This window comes from Marmota marmota, unplaced genomic scaffold (assembly GCF_001458135.2).
Source record: "Marmota marmota marmota unplaced genomic scaffold, marMar, whole genome shotgun sequence".
NCBI lineage: Eukaryota > Metazoa > Chordata > Mammalia > Rodentia > Sciuridae > Marmota > Marmota marmota.
In genome coordinates, this window is record NW_026000079.1 from 455886 (window position 1) to 472822 (window position 16937).

At 44.4% G+C, this 16937-nt stretch overlaps 1 protein-coding gene and 1 long non-coding RNA gene across 2 annotated transcripts in view; one reads left to right on the forward strand and one right to left on the reverse strand.

Annotated features, from left to right (window-relative positions):
* Positions 1 to 8181, forward strand: part of LOC125620239 — a 10821-nt gene extending 2640 nt beyond the window's left edge. Inside the window, exon 3 of the long non-coding RNA XR_007351841.1 lies at positions 7048 to 8181. This is a non-coding gene — a long non-coding RNA (uncharacterized LOC125620239). The remainder of the gene's footprint in view (positions 1 to 7047) is intronic.
* A 23-nt stretch (positions 8182 to 8204) lies between these two features.
* LOC107156579 (Fc receptor-like protein 2) lies at positions 8205 to 16293 on the reverse strand. The gene is given in 8 exon segments (XM_048814644.1): positions 8205 to 8564; positions 9768 to 10046; positions 10448 to 10735; positions 12056 to 12337; positions 12561 to 12690; positions 12692 to 12834; positions 15253 to 15273; positions 16184 to 16293. Coding segments are annotated over 8 exon segments (1503 nt in total). The 5' UTR covers positions 16215 to 16293; the 3' UTR covers positions 8205 to 8235.
* Positions 16294 to 16937: the final 644 nt, after the last annotated feature.

Below are 16937 nucleotides of genomic sequence, written 5' to 3' on the forward strand. Positions count from 1 at the left end.
TCCTCCTCCTTCTTTTGTACTGGGAATTGAACCTAGGTATACTGTACTACTGAGCTGCATTGACAGCCCTTTCTATTTTTGATTTTGAGACAGGGTCTCACTAAGGTCAGCCTGGCCTTGAACTTGAGATCCTCCCATCTCAGTCTCCTGAGATTATAGACACGTACCACTGAGCCTGGCTTGTCCTGAACTTAGGTCTTCCTTGTTTAGAAGTTGTTAAGGTTCTGAGCTGTTTCTTCGATGGTTGGACTTGGCCACTGGATCCTGTGTTGACTTGCCAAAGTTTGAGCATTTTGTTGTTGTTGGGTTGTGTTTTGTTTTACCAAACCCAAACACCTCCTTTCATTCTTAAGGGATGTTGGAGTAGTTGACATCTTTTCTTCCATACTCAAAACATTCAGGTGTCACAGAGCTGCAGTGTCTCCAGCAGAGAAAGACTGTGTGGCCCTCAGATTAATTAGTTTGCTTTTTAAAAATCCTCTCTGTAGCCCCCGTCCATCGCAGGCTACTGAACTGAGGTCACTCGGGTGAATTTGGGCCACAATCCCAGCCCCCTGCTCTGGTCTTTATCACAGGAGATGGATGGTAATATGGCTTTGCTGTGCATGAGAAAATTTTGGTTTACTAAGTCAAGTCATACCACTTCATGACAGGCAGCCAAGGTCACAGGCAACTTAGTGGCTGATGGACAAGGGTTCAGTTTCTACTGGGGCCTTGTAACAAAGCCAGAAGTTGTTTTTCAAAAAGAAAAAGAGTTATATACAGAGAAGGAAATGGTTTTTCTCTAAAATTTGTCCTTTGTCTTGGAAGTCATGTTTCGAAGTGTCTAAAAAACCCTGGACCTCCAAAAATTTCACCAAGATGGAGTTTGTTCACCACCCTTCAGCTTGCACGTGTCTTGCTACAGTGTCTAGAGTTGCTTCTTTGTTCTCAGGTTGAAGCAACATGATGTCATTGATAGAATAGACTGCTAGGATGTCTATGGAGTGGAGAAAGTAAAGTCCCTGATAGGGCAGAGGGTTGGAGAGTTGTCACAACTCTTAAGTTGGGAGACTGAAAGTGAATTTCAAGGGCCTTTGGTGGTCTCAACTACCAGGAATAAAAGGGGGGAAAGGCACTTACCTGGTTGAAAGCTACACAGCAGATGCTCATAGGAAGTGAATTGAATGTAACAAAACCACATCTGGAGTGGCTGCTGCATTCTCCAGAACACATCGGTCTTTTGCACAGGCCAAATAGGGGGGTTGAACAGGGATATGGTAGGAATCACCAGTCTGCATCTTTCAAATTAATTGATAAATTCAGTAAAACTCCACTGGAAATTTTGTCTGGATTTTTTTCTGAACCATCCAATATATTAACTATAAAGTTTTTAAAGAATAACAAAAACCTATCAGAGGCAAGGTTAACTGATAAAAAAAAAAAAAGAACAAATAAGGGCCTTCTATTATCAGATGCTAAAGATTAGAAACAATACCATCAATGTGTGCATAAATCAATAATGTATGTATCAGATCAAACAAATAAACCAGTGGAGCAGAACAGAGAGTCATAAGTAGACCCTGCATATATATGAACACTAACAATTTTTTTTTTCTCTTTTGGAACTGGGGATTGAACTCAGGGGTGCTGAGCTCTATCCCTGGTCCTCTTTATTTTTGATTCTGAGACAGAGTCTTGCTAAGTTTGTTGAGGATCTTGCTAAGTTGTCTAGGCTGGCCTCTATCCTCTGCCTCAGTTTCCTGAGTTACTGGGATTGCAGGCATGTAGCCACTGTGCCCAGTGTAAAGTGATACTTCAAGAAAACAGGAAATGTATGGTTGTTACATGATCCTGGGAAAATTGGATTACTTTATGGAGAAAAAAAATTGGACCTACACCTAAAATCAAATATAAAGGTAGACCCTAAAAGATAAACACATAAACAGGAGAACTATAAAATTAAAGGAAGAGAATCTGGGAAGATGTCATCGTGACTTTGAGTCACAAAGGAATTCTTCTCTTTTTCCTTTTTTGCAGCACTGGGGATTGAACCCAAGGGCCCTCTACCCTGAGCTACATCCCCAGCCTTTTTGATTTTTTATTTTAAGACTGAGTTTCCCCAAGTCACCCAAGCTGGCCTCAAATTTGCAATCCTCCTGCCTCAGCCTCCCAAGTCACGGTTAGCCTGGAAGAAACAAATTCTTAAACAAAACTAAAAACACAAGTTAAAGGACAAAAAATAACCTAATAAATTTGATTTCAGAAAAATAATTTAAAAAAAAAGTCTGCTCAGCAAATGCCACTCTGAACAAAATTGGCTGATGATGAGAGTGGGAGGTGATGTTTACTAAATGTAAAACAAGGGACTTATTTAGAGAAAACAGTAGCTCCTGTGTTATCAACCAGGAAAAGACAGAACTTCTATTAATAAAACGGGGAAAGGACATAAAGCAGTTATTTCATAGACGAGGAAGCCCCAAAAGATGACAAGCATTTTCAAAGATGCTTATTAATCAGAAAAATGGCAACCAACACCCGTTTGATGTCTCTCTTTATCCCATTTGATTGGCAAAATCAGAGTACTGAATGGTGCCAAGGGCTGGTTGGGATTTGGGGTTAGGAAATGTTCACTTACTGTTGGGGGGTAGAAGCCACTTTGGGGACCAGCTGGCATGACCCGTTCTACCAGTCCTTCCCCTGGGTAGGAGAGAAAGAGAAAGTCTCACACAGACCCAGGATGGGACAGCGAAGTTTGTCAGTGGTTATTGTTGTGACAGGTTGGGGGCAAGTGAGGTGTCCACTGCTGGGGGAGTAACCTGCAACGTTAGAAGCAATAACCTAGATGTGCACAGGACACAGGGAGATGAAAAATAGTGCAAAGTGTAGCTCAGTACTATATGGAAATAGATGTTTTAGGCTCCGTAGAAATGAGACATAAGTGAAGGACACACATCAAGCACATTACAATGACTGAGATGCTAGGAAAAGGGAATAGTGAATAAATATATATATATAAAAATAAAGGATAAAAGAGAGATAAAAATTGGTGTGGACCAAGAATGGCAGTGAGCCAGGAACTGGGGGATCAACGCTGCGCAAGGTTACAAAATGAAAAGGAAGGAAAACAAGACAGACAAAACCAACAAGTGTTAGGAAGGGAAAAGTCGTCGTGGGATAAAATAAAAGGAATTTTATGTTTGGCACAAAGCCCAAAGTCAACCACACATTATGTTTAAGGGACGTATCTCAAAGAAAGTGGTTCTGGAAAGTTAAAAGTGAAAGGACGGACAAGATCTGTCAAGACAATCAGCACCGAATGAACCAAAGTGGAAGTGGTTAAAATGTAGGTCTCCAAGCCTCGTAAATCTCTGGAATTAAATATTATGGCATCAAAGTGCCCGATGCCCAGGCAGGCAGGAAACCAAAGAGAAGTAAGCCTCAGCACAATGACAATCACAGATGACACCTTTAGACGGAGCAGATCAAGTGGATGAAGAATGAGGAAGCGTTCGGTTTGAATGGTATCATGGAGACTGAACTCTGGGTCCCAGGAACAGAGGACTCACTTCCTTTTAAGTAGTCGTGGGTCCTCTGCAGAAGTCAGCCGTCTTTCAGGTCAGAAAGACGATCTGGGACAATTACAAATGCAATCACATTAGTTTTTTAAAAAAATCACAAGATGAGGGGAAAAATCTTCTCAACAGGTAATTAAAAATACCTCTTTAAATCAATTTTGAGGACAAAAGAGAAATAAAAAAAAAAAAGAAACATTGAGACCCCAAAATGATAAGAAAAACACTACATATCCAAATCTCAGGGATACGACTAAAATTGTTCCCAGGGAAATTCATTAAACACTTGGAAAGAGTAACAAGAAGAAAAACTAGAAGTGAATGAAATAGGCATTGATGTTAAGAACTGAAGAAAATGTCAATAAAACCAATTAAGATAAAAGCAGATACTAATGAATAAACAATCCAAAACTTCACAATAGAATATATGAATAAACTCAGAGGCTTTTCCATGAAAAATAAATAGATACACCATTGAATAGCCTGATCAAGATGGAAGGGAGAATGAAGAAATATACAGCGTTTGAAAACCTACTTTGAATGGATCATTTTCTAGGAAAATACAAATTACCAAATTTTATGTAAGAAGAGACAATTAAATAAGTAGAATAATAGTCATGAAAAACACCGAAAATATTATTAGGAAGCCACATATCAGGTCAGGTATCACATTAACTATTTTTTTAATCTTCAAGAAAAAAAATGTAGGCATATTTAAATTTTTTCATCATAGAGAAAGAAACCTGCTTACATAATAAAAACCAATATAGCATTGTTATCAAAGCTTTTTCAAAGAAAGAATAAAAAATTGCAGATAAATCCTCTTTATGAGCATCTATGAAAAAATTTTACATAAGATAATATCAAATAGGATTCAGCAGAATATTAATACACATCACACTCAGGTTGGGTTGCAAATCTTATTATTAGGAAATATGTTAATATAATTCATTATAATAACTGAAAAGGGAACAAAACAACACCAGGAAGATGTTTTAAAAATCCAGCATCTTGCCAGACATGGTGGCACAGGCTTGTAATCCCAACAACTCAGGAGGCTGAGGCTGGAGGATCACAAATTCCAGGTCAGCCTGGGCAACTTAGTGAGACCCTTCCTCAAAATAAAAGACTAGGAATGTAGTTTATCTGTAGAGCACCCCTGGGTTCAATCCCTAGTATCCCCTCACCCCCCCCCCCAATCAATATCTACTTCCAAATACATAGTAAACAAAATTCTTAGTGATTTATATAGTAGATAATCTCTTGATGTTATAAGCACATCTCTTACTTTAGAAGGCTGCCTCACAGTTAATGGTGAAACTCAAAGTCTTCCTGTTAGATCTGTGAATAAAGCAAGGGTGCCTATTATCATCACAATTATTCAACATTGTTCTAGAAAGATCATCCAATGAATTTAGGAAGAGAAAAAAGCATGTGTACAATACATTGGTAGAAGAAAGTGGAATTTTCCATAGATATGATCGTACACTTAGAAAACCTAAGAGAATTAACTGATAATATTAGAAATGATAACTCTGTGAAATACTTGGGAACAAGAATCAATCAGGGTGAGACCCAATATTTATCCCATGTGCTAAAATAGTCAACTGAGAAATATAATGAAATAAAAATTCCAAATGATAATTTCAAGAGTATAAAAAGCCTAAAGTAAAATCAACAAGAAATAGGTAAAATTCATAAGAGTTTAATTAACAGATAACTGCTGAGTGATCTAGTTAAAGACAACATAAGTGGAACAGCATATCTTGTTTTTGGATTGAAAGATTGCTTTGCATAAAAATATCAGATTTCTCCTAAAAGTAAACAATGATAGTAATAAAATTATAACATAATTCCAATTAAAATACCCAAACCATTTTTGAAGCTTTTCTAAAAATAAGAGCTAACACATAATATGTTCTGTAAATTATCTGTCAATACAAATGTCTAATCTGGAAAAAATGTATGCTACTTTTCTTCTCCCCATATCCACAGATGCAAAATTTAATTACTAATTTCTAAATGAAACCATTCACTCAAATATTTTTGAGACGTAAATATTAGTAAACATTACTAAACACTAACATTAAAGTGTAGAGGGCTCATAGGATGAGCAAGTAGCCTTTTCTGTCCTTTACATTTGCATGCTCAAAAAAAAAGGAAAATCAGAATAAAAAGCCTGTTGGGATAAAAAAAGATTTGCTTTCTTGAGAGGACAGTTTAAGAGCAAAACCAAAAACTTCAGTGGTACATATACACAATGGAATACTACTCAGCCATGAAGAAGAATGAAATTATGGCATTTCGCTGATAAATGGGTGGAACTGGAGGCTATCATGCTAAGTGAAATAAGCCAATCCCCCAAGGTGAAAGGTTGAATGTTCTCTCTGATATGTGGTTGCTAGACCCACAATGGGGCAGGGGGAGTATATGTTAACAGGATTGGACAGGGGGGAATGAGGAGAAGGGAGGAGGATAGAAATGGGAATGACAGAATGAATCAGACATAATTTTCCCATGTTCACATATGAATACATGACCAGCGTAACTTCATGTCATGTCCAACCACAAGAATCGGAAGTTATACGCCATGTATATGATATGTCAAAATACATTCTACTGGGCTGCGGTTGTGGCTCAGCGGTAGAGCGCTCACCTAGCACGGGCAAGGACCCTGGTTTGATCCTCAGCACCACATAAAAATAAAGGCATTGTGTTGTGTCCATCTACACCTAAAAAGTAAATATTTAAAAAAAAATACATTCTACTGTCACATATAACTAAAAAAAGAAGAAAAAAAATCTTTAATGCAAAAATTTTTACACTAAGTTTAGTGTAAAATCAAAATTTTTTTTAAACTAAAATGGTCCTTCAAGAAAGCACGTAAATACGTAGTGTATGTGTATATGTTTGTGTATACATGTGCATGAGTGTGTCTTTTCTATATCTGTGGACTTTCTTCTGTTAACATTTCATTGCTAAACTAAAAAAAATTTATTTATGTATTTATTGCCAAAACCCTAAAAGTTGCTGTATATAGAAAGCAGTGAACGTTGTATGTTAAACGTTTAACAGAGACCAATATTTCCCTGGTTGATTGGCAGGCCTACAGCCCAGGTGGCAACATGTGCCAGTGACCTTAAAGCTATCCTTACTTTGATTTCACGAACGAGTTTAACTTGTTAAATATTTACTTACGTCATGAGAATCAAAAGGCATTTGGGCTAATTGAACAGTTTTTAATTTATGGGAGCAGTCATTATCTATAAGTCAACAGACAAATCACCAACATCAGTACACATGTACATCAGCATTCCAAAAAATGGACGAGAAGATCCTTAAAGGTTTGGCAGTTTTATTTAGATTTATCATTTGCCAGTGTGTAAAAGCTAGACGGTTGATCTGATTATCTTTTCCATAGCTCTGAGCAGTGCTTAAATCCTGAATCTGCATTTCAGAAAGGTACACAACNTTCCTTGTTTGTCCATCTCAGGCTGATGCCTCTGCCCAAGGGAACAGAACAAGCCACGGGAGCTGTGGGACCAACCAGGCCTGTGAGGCCCGACAAGGCAAGAACGCGGTGGAGACAAGGAGACCAGCGGATCAGGAGGGGCAGATCCAGGTCAGATCTTCCAGAAAAAACTCAAGGGATCTCCCAAGAAGAAGTGAGACCCAGGATGGCGGAGGTCAGCTCCAACCTCAGACCTCCTCCCTCCTCCTGACCGCTCTGAATCAGCCAGATTTGAACTTTCTAGATTCGGTCCTGCACACCACGTCTTTGAGTGTGGATTTTACCCCCCCTGGGCGGGGAAGTTGGACTAGACATGATCCCACTTCATGTCAAGGAGAATGAGCCTCAGAGAAGCTGGCTGCTTCCCGGGCTGGTGTGAGGGAAAGGTGGGCTTCAGGCTCTGCACGGTGGACTCCACGTTCTAGGTCCTTTCCAGAGCCCAGTACTGACTCCGTTTCCCTGTTTCCCCGAACTCACTGCAGCCTTTACCAGTTCCTCAGAGTGGGCAGGGGCCGCTGGCCCTAAAGGTTCTTCTTCTCACTGAGGACCTCTAAAAGGCTATTTCTCTACTTCTGGCCTGTAGGGTTCCCTGGAGGCTGGGCGCTGAGACTGGAGAGAGCAGTCTCCCTGGCTGTGCGGGTGTGTCGGCACCGTCAGAGGTCTCATTTTATTTTCACCCTCCATGAGCTTTGTCCTTTGTGGTTGGTGGCGTGACTCAGTTGACAGACCCGGGGTCTTTCCAACATGTCCCCCACCCCCATCCTCTCCCACTAGAATCCAGGGCTTGATTTTGATGAATAGGCTTGTTTAGGAGAGAGCTCAGAAGAACGGAGGAGATTATAGAACAAAGGAAGTGGGTCACCTTGATGAAAGTCACTCAGACCATGTAACTCCACGGTTTCATAATTATTTTCTGGGCCTTGTGCCCCAATCCATGGCGATAAAAATACGAATGGTTTGGGTTATTAATAAGATGACAGAAAGGCAGTAATCATCGGAGACCTAGGAGAGGCCTTTATGACTCTGGGGAAACCTAATGGGAACTGATGGTTTGGCCCTGATCACACGCAACGCAAGAGTGGGTGCGTGTTTTGAAGGGCAAGGGGCGATAGCGAGTGGGTGGGAGCAGCCTATGGCAGAAGCTGGTGGGTCCACGATTCCCATCGGCCATCACCCACCTTCACACGCGGCCCCTGCATCCTCATCGTGTCCACAGTTGAAGGTGTTGGTCTGGTTACATTCGGCCAGTGTCCTCTCTGTCCCGTTGCACTGGGCTTCCTGAAGGTGCACAGGCTGGGCCTCTTCTGCCCCCGGTTGGTACAACACACCTGCAGGTGTGCGTTTGCCTGCTCCGCAGCCCAGCTCCCGACACACCACAGCCACTTCCTTCATGTCCCAGCCGTCGTCACACACAGTACCCCAGTGACCTTCCTTTTTCATCTCCACCCGCCCTTCACATCGGTGGGGACCATTCATCAAGCGGACTTTGGGAGAAGCATCTGCAAACAGAAAAGTAATAGGTGCATTTTGGAATCGACAGCCCCCACCTCTCCTTTTCTTTGGTACCAGGGATTGAATCTGCGAGTGCTAAACCACTAGAGCCACATCCCCAGTCCCCCCCCTCTTTTTTTTTTCTTTTGAGACAAGTTTTCGCTAAGTGGCTCAGGGCCTTGCTAAGTGGTTGAGGCTGGCCTCTAACTTGTGATCCTCCTGCCTTAGCCTGTTGAGTTGTGGGATTACAGCGGGCACCATCACTTCTGGCTTAATTTGTGTTTTAAAGCGTTGGAAAATTTGAAATGACTAATAAAAAAGATTTAACAGGGAAGGTAAAAATCTACCAGGCTTTAGAAAGTTGTTGGGGTTAATTCCAAAGACTCTTTTTTTTTTTTTAAAGAGAGTGAGAGAGATAGAGGTAGAGAGAGAGAGAATTTTTTTTTTTAATATTTATTTATTTATTTTTTTAGTATTTGGCGGACACAACATCTTTGTTTGTATGTGGTGCTGAGGATCGAACCCGGGCCGCACGCATGCCAGGCGAGCGCGCCACCGCTTGAGCCACATCCCAGCCCCCCAAAGACTCTTTAAGTTGCAGATAATTCCAACATTGTTTTAAATCGCTGCAGGACATAGGAATTGTGGAAACTCCTGAAATTGTTCTTCTGAGGCTAATCTATCCTTAAAAGTAGAAAACTCACTTTTAATGAGGATGCAAAGGGGCTGGCAGGTAGCTCAGCGGTAGAGTGCAGGCTTAGCTGGGTTCAGCTTCCACCACCAAATAAATGAGGTGATCCTAGTAAAAATTTAAACCCCAGGAAGTGCTCTGCTCCTGGTTTTCCCACTTTTTCCTTAGGTATTTACAAGAGTTGGTTGTATCTAATCGTTCACTGGAAGCTCTGGGTGTGCAAGGTCTTTCCTTGATTTTTTTTCTTGGAGATGCCTTCCTCCCTTATCCATGCTCACCCACCCCTCTCCTTACACTGACCTGACCCCAATACAGTGTCTTGCAAATTGTCTGTTTTGTACATATTTTGTTATTTAGGTGAAAAGGAAACAGATAGTAGGCGTTTGTAAGCTTTGGACCAGTGACGTTGTTAAGACCCAAAGGAGGGCCTGGGGAGCTGAGAGACTTCTGGTAGACCTCTGATTGACTGGAGGGAGGAGAAATCCAATGGAAAGGGGGCACACGTCGTTGCTGGTCCTACCTGTGACACTGAGTTTCATCAGCTTACTGTGCCGTGCTCCCAGGCCATTGTCAGCCTTACAGAAGTAGGATCCAGAATGATTTGCAGTCAGGGAGAAGTTGAAGGAGGCTCCCCCTCCAAAAGGGGCTGAGCTGTTCCCCAGGGTGACGTCCTCGTAATAAAACCAGTACAGGATGGGGGGAGACGCTCTCCCGTCCTCACAGTGAAGCTCCATCACAGGTCCCATGAAGGCCCGGGTCCCGGGGGCACCGAATGTGAGGATGGGATGTGACACTGGAACTGCAGAGGCAGAGGCGCCATCGGAGAGGGAGGTGGGAATCACAGCGCCTCCCCTCACTGGAGGGTCCTCCAGAATCCCTCCCTCCTGAGCCTTTCTCAAGGTGGCACCTCCTGATCTAACCTCGCAGAGACGGTTCCCCTACGGAGCTCAGAGGAGCTCGGATGGAGACTTCTGGACAGCATGCCTCTGAGCACGCCAGGGAGCCTGCCTCCTGACCACCTTCTCACCCTCCTTCAGTGCCTCCGCGGATGGCACTGCCCCCTCCACCCTCTCAACGATACCCTCCCATGCACCTTTCTGCCCCGAGCCTTGTCATTTCCTTTAGAGCACCCTCTGCTGCAGGAGGAAACCCACCCCCGTCGGGAGTCGCTGGCTGGCTGATTGCAGGAACGCTCCTCACCCCTCACAGTGACGTTCACCACCTGGCTCTGCACGGGGCCGTAGCTGTCGTCGGCTGTGCAGTAGAATCCCCCGCCGCGGCTCCCCCGGACGACTGGGATCTCCAGCTCTGCTCTCTGGGAACACTGCATCTTCCTCCCCAGACTCTCCAATGTGTCCTCTCTGTGCCAGGAGAATGTGGTGACCCCTGTGCCTTCAGCCACGGAGCAGACAAGGACCAGCATCTCCCCCTCAACTGCCTGAACCCCTGGGGGCTGGGTCTTCATGGAAACCTGAGACACAGGGACCCCTGCGGGAACACAAGAGGGGACAGCAGCTGAGGGACAGGTGTGGGGAAGGCAGGGTGGTGGTGGAGTCCAGTACCACCTTTGGAGCATTATGGCAAGTAATATTTGAATGCAATGTTTAGGCAGAGGAGAGTCCACTCCACTTGCCTGAGTTTTTTAAGCGGGGAGAAAATATATTGAGGGACGTTATGCAGGACCACCCCACAATGTTCCAGTCAGTAACAATTGCACATCCTTACTAATGTCCAGAGCCTACAATGACGTGCTCTCTCCTGACCTCCTGATGCGTGGGGGCAGTAGGAGTGGTGGCAGATCATACAGCCTGGGGAGGCAGGCGGGCGGAAGTTACAGCTCAACTCTGCCACTCATTCACCGCATGATCTGGGAACGTCAAGACCTCCAATCCTCGTTTTTCTCAAACATAAACATGTGGGTAATCATCCTAACCTCGCAGAGTTCTCATGGAGATTAAATGAGATGCAGATAGAAAGCACCTCTCGCTATGAAGCTGTTCGGCAACATCTCTTATTGATACACTCTCCTCGGCCACTGTTAGGTAGAAAGTGGTGCAAGAGGATTAAAAGTGCATACATTTGGAACCAGAGCCACCAGGATCAAGTTGCAGCTCTAGGTTCCCTTCGGTTAGTCTTGTAAATGACTCTAGGCCATCAGTTTTCTCATTTGCAAAATGGGGATAATAATAGTGCATACATTACAGGTACTCATCACAGTACTGTTTCATAGGGCTGCTATAATAACTCAATGTTAAAGTGCTCTGAAAAGTGCCTTCTACATGGTGAATGCGCATAAGTCTTCCCTGTTGCAGATATTTATGACCATCAGAGAGATTCTCCTAGAACCGAGCACCACAGCTTTAATTGGGTTTGTCATACAGTGATCCTTTTATAAGTGCCGGGGATTGTTGTAATCATTTCTTTCATTATTAATTATTATTGTTACTTAGTGCCTTCGTTGCTCTGTTAAACGTGCATCCTAGTTGGGTCACTCCTTGCAAACAAGACACCATGATTTTTTATTTACTTCTTGGTTTGCTGGTCAGTGCTCGTTTCATGGTAAATGCTCCAGAGAGGGATTATTATTATCACTGCTTCTCTGACAGGTAAAGCAAAGTTATGGGGAAACGATGTCCCTGCAGAGATTATTAGAGAAGAGTCCAGGCGGATCACGGTAGCCCCCTCATCCATAGGGATTGGGGAGCACAACTGAGAAGAGAGCCTGTGGTCCAGGCTGTGCCCCGTTCTTTCCTGCCTGACCCAGCCCTGCCTGACCCAGCCCTGGCGGCCCAGCCCTTCGATGCTCACTCTGCACTTCTATATAGGATGGGCGGCTCTGCTTGGAGACACGACGAGACGCTGTCCTGGCCTCACACCAATAATGCCCCGAGTCTTTTTTCTGTGTCGCTGGGATCTTAACCCTTGCTGAGGTCCAGCCTGACCTCAGGGTGTGGCCATCTCTGATGAAGGAGTATCGAAGCTGGGTCGATGACTTCGCTGAAGGCAGCTGGGTGTTACAGGACAGCATCATCGAGCAGCCCTCTGTGGGTCGCAGGGGTCTGGCTCTCAGTTCAGGGGTTGGAAACAGTTCTATGGGGAGAGAGGACACAGAGACTACCCGTTATCTGTGGAGTGTGGAGTTCCTGATGAGAAGTGGCCCCAAAGAACCCAACACACAGACCCAGGTTCAAGGACTCTCAGCCCACCCACCATTTCTCCCTCCCTGTGTGGTCTTCTCTTCCCGGCGCCCTCCCCTTCCCACCAGACTCCTATTCCTTCCCAGATTCATCCAGTCCAAGAGTGAGGGCCTCACCTCGGACAATGAGCCATGTAGTTCTTGTCTCTTCTGTCACACCTATAGGAGGGAATAATGTCCTCTCTGCCTTACAGAAGTAGGAGCCGCTGTCGCTGCGTCTTGCATTTGAAATGGTGTGGCTTGTGGCTTGTGGCATTATGGTAAGTGGATATTTGAAAGCCGTCCTTGTAGTACGTTAGTCTATTTATCTTGTCATTTGTTTCCCCAGAGCATCTTATAACCACCTGGTCTCCTTCGTAGACATTGTATGGTATGCTGATACTCAGCCAGCCTACAAAAGAAGCAAAGGTACCCAGTGACAAGGCTGCCCCCTGCCCTGGTGCCTCCCCTTCTGCTTCTAAGGGGAAGGGACAGTGCTCTACCATGAGTCAGTCTGAGCATCTGCAGTTGCCTTGGGACATGCTGGCTCTGTCAGTCTCCCCGCTAAGTAAAGTTGAGCTCCACCTCCCTGGCATTCTGTCCAAAAAACATCTTGTTAGTTTTCTGTCTGTTAACAGGTTTTGATGCCATTCTTCCCAGCAATGAACACTTGGAATAAATATGGATTTGAAATGATCCCACTAGCATCTCCTTCCAGGTGACTGCATGTCCCTACAGGAGCCATAATTAACTCTCTCTGCGTGTTTCATTCCTTGGAGACTCTGTCTAGTGGTACCATCAACCCAAAGACCTTCTCTCTGATATTGTCCCTGCATGAAGCAAACGGGGCCACTGAGACACTGGCCCGGGGACCTACATCTTTCATCTCCCGAGTTCCCTCTGCAATGCTTTCTTCAGAGACTCTGAGAATCGTTTTCATGAATGGGTCTGGATGATCCCTATGAGAAGGGAAGTGGGCCCCTCCACTTGTCGGGTCATAGTCTCCCCTGGGGAGTACTCATTAGGGAGATAATGAGCAGCTTTGGTGCTTTGGCGCTGCCCCCAGCAGGAAAAGAAAGCACGACCGACCGGAGGAGCCTGTAGACCATTTCCCGAAGAAGGGAAGGAGAGCCAGCCACCATGCTGTTCTGTGACCCAGCCCTGTAGACCTGGGCTTTGGGGGGACATTTCAGTTGGCAACAGAACTAGAAATATGGGCTCAAATGTCAATTTGGAATCGTGGGATTCCAGGGAAAATGTTTGTTGTTCTGATAAAAAATAAAAACACCTAATCCCAGACCTGAACACTGGGCCATTCCCCTGCAGGGAGGAGACAGGGCATGCAAGTGCTGTGCAGGCTGTGTGCCTAGCTCAGTGCTCTGGTATGAGGTTACGGAGGAGGGGTAGCGGGACCCTGCCCAGGGTCCTGTCTCCGAAGAGAGATCCTCTCACAGTGAAGTCTAGGTCACAGTCTCCAAACTGAGACTTACAAGGAGATGGGGAGAAAGCCCTTTGAACTTCCATCGTAGATAATAGATCTTCTCATCTTTTAAATTTTCTGGGTTTGTACATCTTTACCAGGTTCACTATTTCCATGTATCTATTTAATATATTTAAGACACTCGATTTTTTTTTTTTGTTCTGAATAGTGCAAAGTGATCAAACGAGTTCAAGGACAACTTCTGTACATCATTTAAGCACTTTGAAAGTTCTGCCAGTAGAATAGGGAATGGGAGTGGGTGGCAGGGGGGACAGTATCGATAAAGAGAGAGGAGCGTGGGAGCCCAAATATGTTCTTCCTCCAAATTGACAGTGGGGAAGATTTTTCAGTGATGATTATAGAGATATAATCAGTTTGATTAAAGAAATATTTAAGGAGTAATATTTATGTGACCAAGTTGGTAATAATGATAGGGCAAGAGACAGGGGGAAATGCTAAAACCAGGTTTTCCTGAACTGCAGTAAGTATTTAACCGTAAGATACCTGGTTATTGGTCATTAAGTTTTGACATCTTACCTACAGACCCATTCCCTAGATGCAGGCACAACTGTACGTATATACACATTTTATCATAATTTCAGGGAATTTGTTGGATCCCATGAAGGTGCTCCAGAGACAAATTTAAGGACCTTCTTGCTTAAAGTTACAAGCCTCGCTACACAAGCATCACTCCTTTTCTTATTAGAGGATGGATCTATTCTCAAAGGCATGAATAAAGAAGAAAATGTGCTTTACCGGTCTCATATGAAACCAGACTTTTTCTCTTAATGTCACTGTATTAAAATTCTAAGGAAAACCAAGTTAGGCATGGAAGAGTTTACAGTCCAATTAGAAGATCCAGGGCATTCTTGTTTTCTGCAGAAAACCTCCTTGGCCCCTTGTTTCTACTCTGGTATAAATATGCTTCCCCTCACTGTTTCCAGGGATTCTTGTTGGGAACTTTGAGCCCCTGCAGCCGGAACCAGGAAGAAGTTTTCCCAACCACACAGTGCGTGCTTTGCTTTCCCTTCACAGTTATCTTCTTTCCTATCTCAGGGCTCAACAGGAAAGGGGAAATCGTGTGTTGCTTTGTCAAACTCAGGGCAGGGTCTTCTTGCCCACGGAGGAAGGAGGCAGCCAAGCAGAGGTGAATGTGGCACTGGAGGGTCCTGCTGTAGCTGGACGAGGGGGAGGAGAGGGAGGCTCTACATCCTCCTTCTCTCCACCCTAGTCTTGGCCCAGATCCCTGCAGCCCTCAGCTGAGAGGTTAGGACAGGCCACCCCTCCCAGGCCTGATAGAGTGAATCTAATCCCCAGAGATTTAAGAAAACAAAGAGAAGAGTAACTCACCGGACTGGACACTGGCAGGAGCTGTGGGGAACAGAGTCGGAGAGATCACTGCAGATCACTGAGATCCTCACACTTTTAAAAAAGCTACCACCCTCTGAGCACTTCCCCATGATCTCACTCTTTCCTTCTGTCTCTCCCTTCCCCCTTTCCGTCCCTTACACCCCCCTCCCTCATTCTACCTATTTCTTTTTCCTCCTCCCCGCACTGACAAACAACACCCCTTGGAACCCAAAGTTCATTTTACTATCCCAGTTCATAAGCATTGTCTGTGCCCGGGACCAAAAGCTTGTCATTTTGTTGGTTATATCCTGAGAAGTTTCAATATTTACTGCTCCTCTCCTACCTTTTTTCGTTTCCTGGCTATTTCGTCTGGGACACGTTGCCTACCTGGGAGTCACACGGAGCCCAGGAAAGGTCACAAAGGAAAAGGGGGTGCCTTTCATATTCATTGACACTGCTTCTCCCTCCATCCCAATTCTGTACCTAGTATCGGGCCGTATTTACAACAAAAGCCATCATCTCATCTATGATCAGCAAGACATGAAACCTATCCAAAAGTTCAGGGAGGTGAGAATTTAGCCCAAAATGTGATAGCATGGAGTGGGAGTCGGGGTTGGGGGAGGTAGGATCCATGTGGGCTGGAAACGGAATTCACCCCAACAGAAAATCCCTTTGTAGTTCTTTTAAAGAAGCCTCCCAATTTCCCTAGAGATCAAAGCAGAAATGATGTATTTGGTATTTGGTAAAGGGATGCAAGGTCCTTTTGACTTCCTGGGACCCTGCTTTTCTTAATACCTAGTTGCGTGATGTCTGCTAGTACTGAGTCAGAGTCTGAAATCCATTCCTACTCATTGCACCAGAGAGAGTTGTGCCCCAGAACAGAGAGTTCTCCCCTGGGTCCAACCTGGTCCTGCTCTAGCAGCCTACTCACCAAGGACCAGAAGCTGTAGCCACAGCAGCATGAGGTTGGAGGCAAGATGTTCTCCCAGATACTGTCAGGGGCAGCTCGGGTCTGCAGAGCGGCTGTCTGTCTGGATGAAGCTGGGGTTTGGCCCTGTAGTTCAGCAGGGATTTCATCAAAAAGAAAAAAAGGAAGTAGCTAGCTTTGTCCCCACCCAGACTCCATGAGAGCTGAGAAAGTGAATATTCTTCTCCTTGACAGAGTTGCTCAGATGTGTGTGTATTGATAAAAGTGCCTCTTAAAAGGCTAGATGTCTTCATGCTGTAGGTACGCTTTCTGCTTCTTTCAGCTCTGTCTGCAAATGCTCAGTTCTGGACTTGCTGAGAGTCAAAACACTTGCTTGGGCTCTTCCAAAAAGAAACTTTCTTTATTACTTAAGATGCACATTTTTTTTAATGCTGTCTTTAATATTATGACACCATGCCAACACTGATGCTGTTCTGCAGAGCTCCAGCCAGACCACATGAAAGACAAATAGGAATTTGTTAGAGATGGTGATGGGATTAGGATGGTATTAGATGGCATTATGTATTGTCCTGGGTCCCAGAAAGATATAAATTCTGCTCAACCCAAGTCACCTGTCTTCATGAAATGTTTCAGCCAGATACACGTAGGAAGGAAGAAGTCATACCACCCTATGGCTACTTGAGGCTTTAGCAGTACAGTGGTCTGAAGGACCTCAACACACACAGGAATGGGAGAGACCAGATCTGTCTTCTTACAC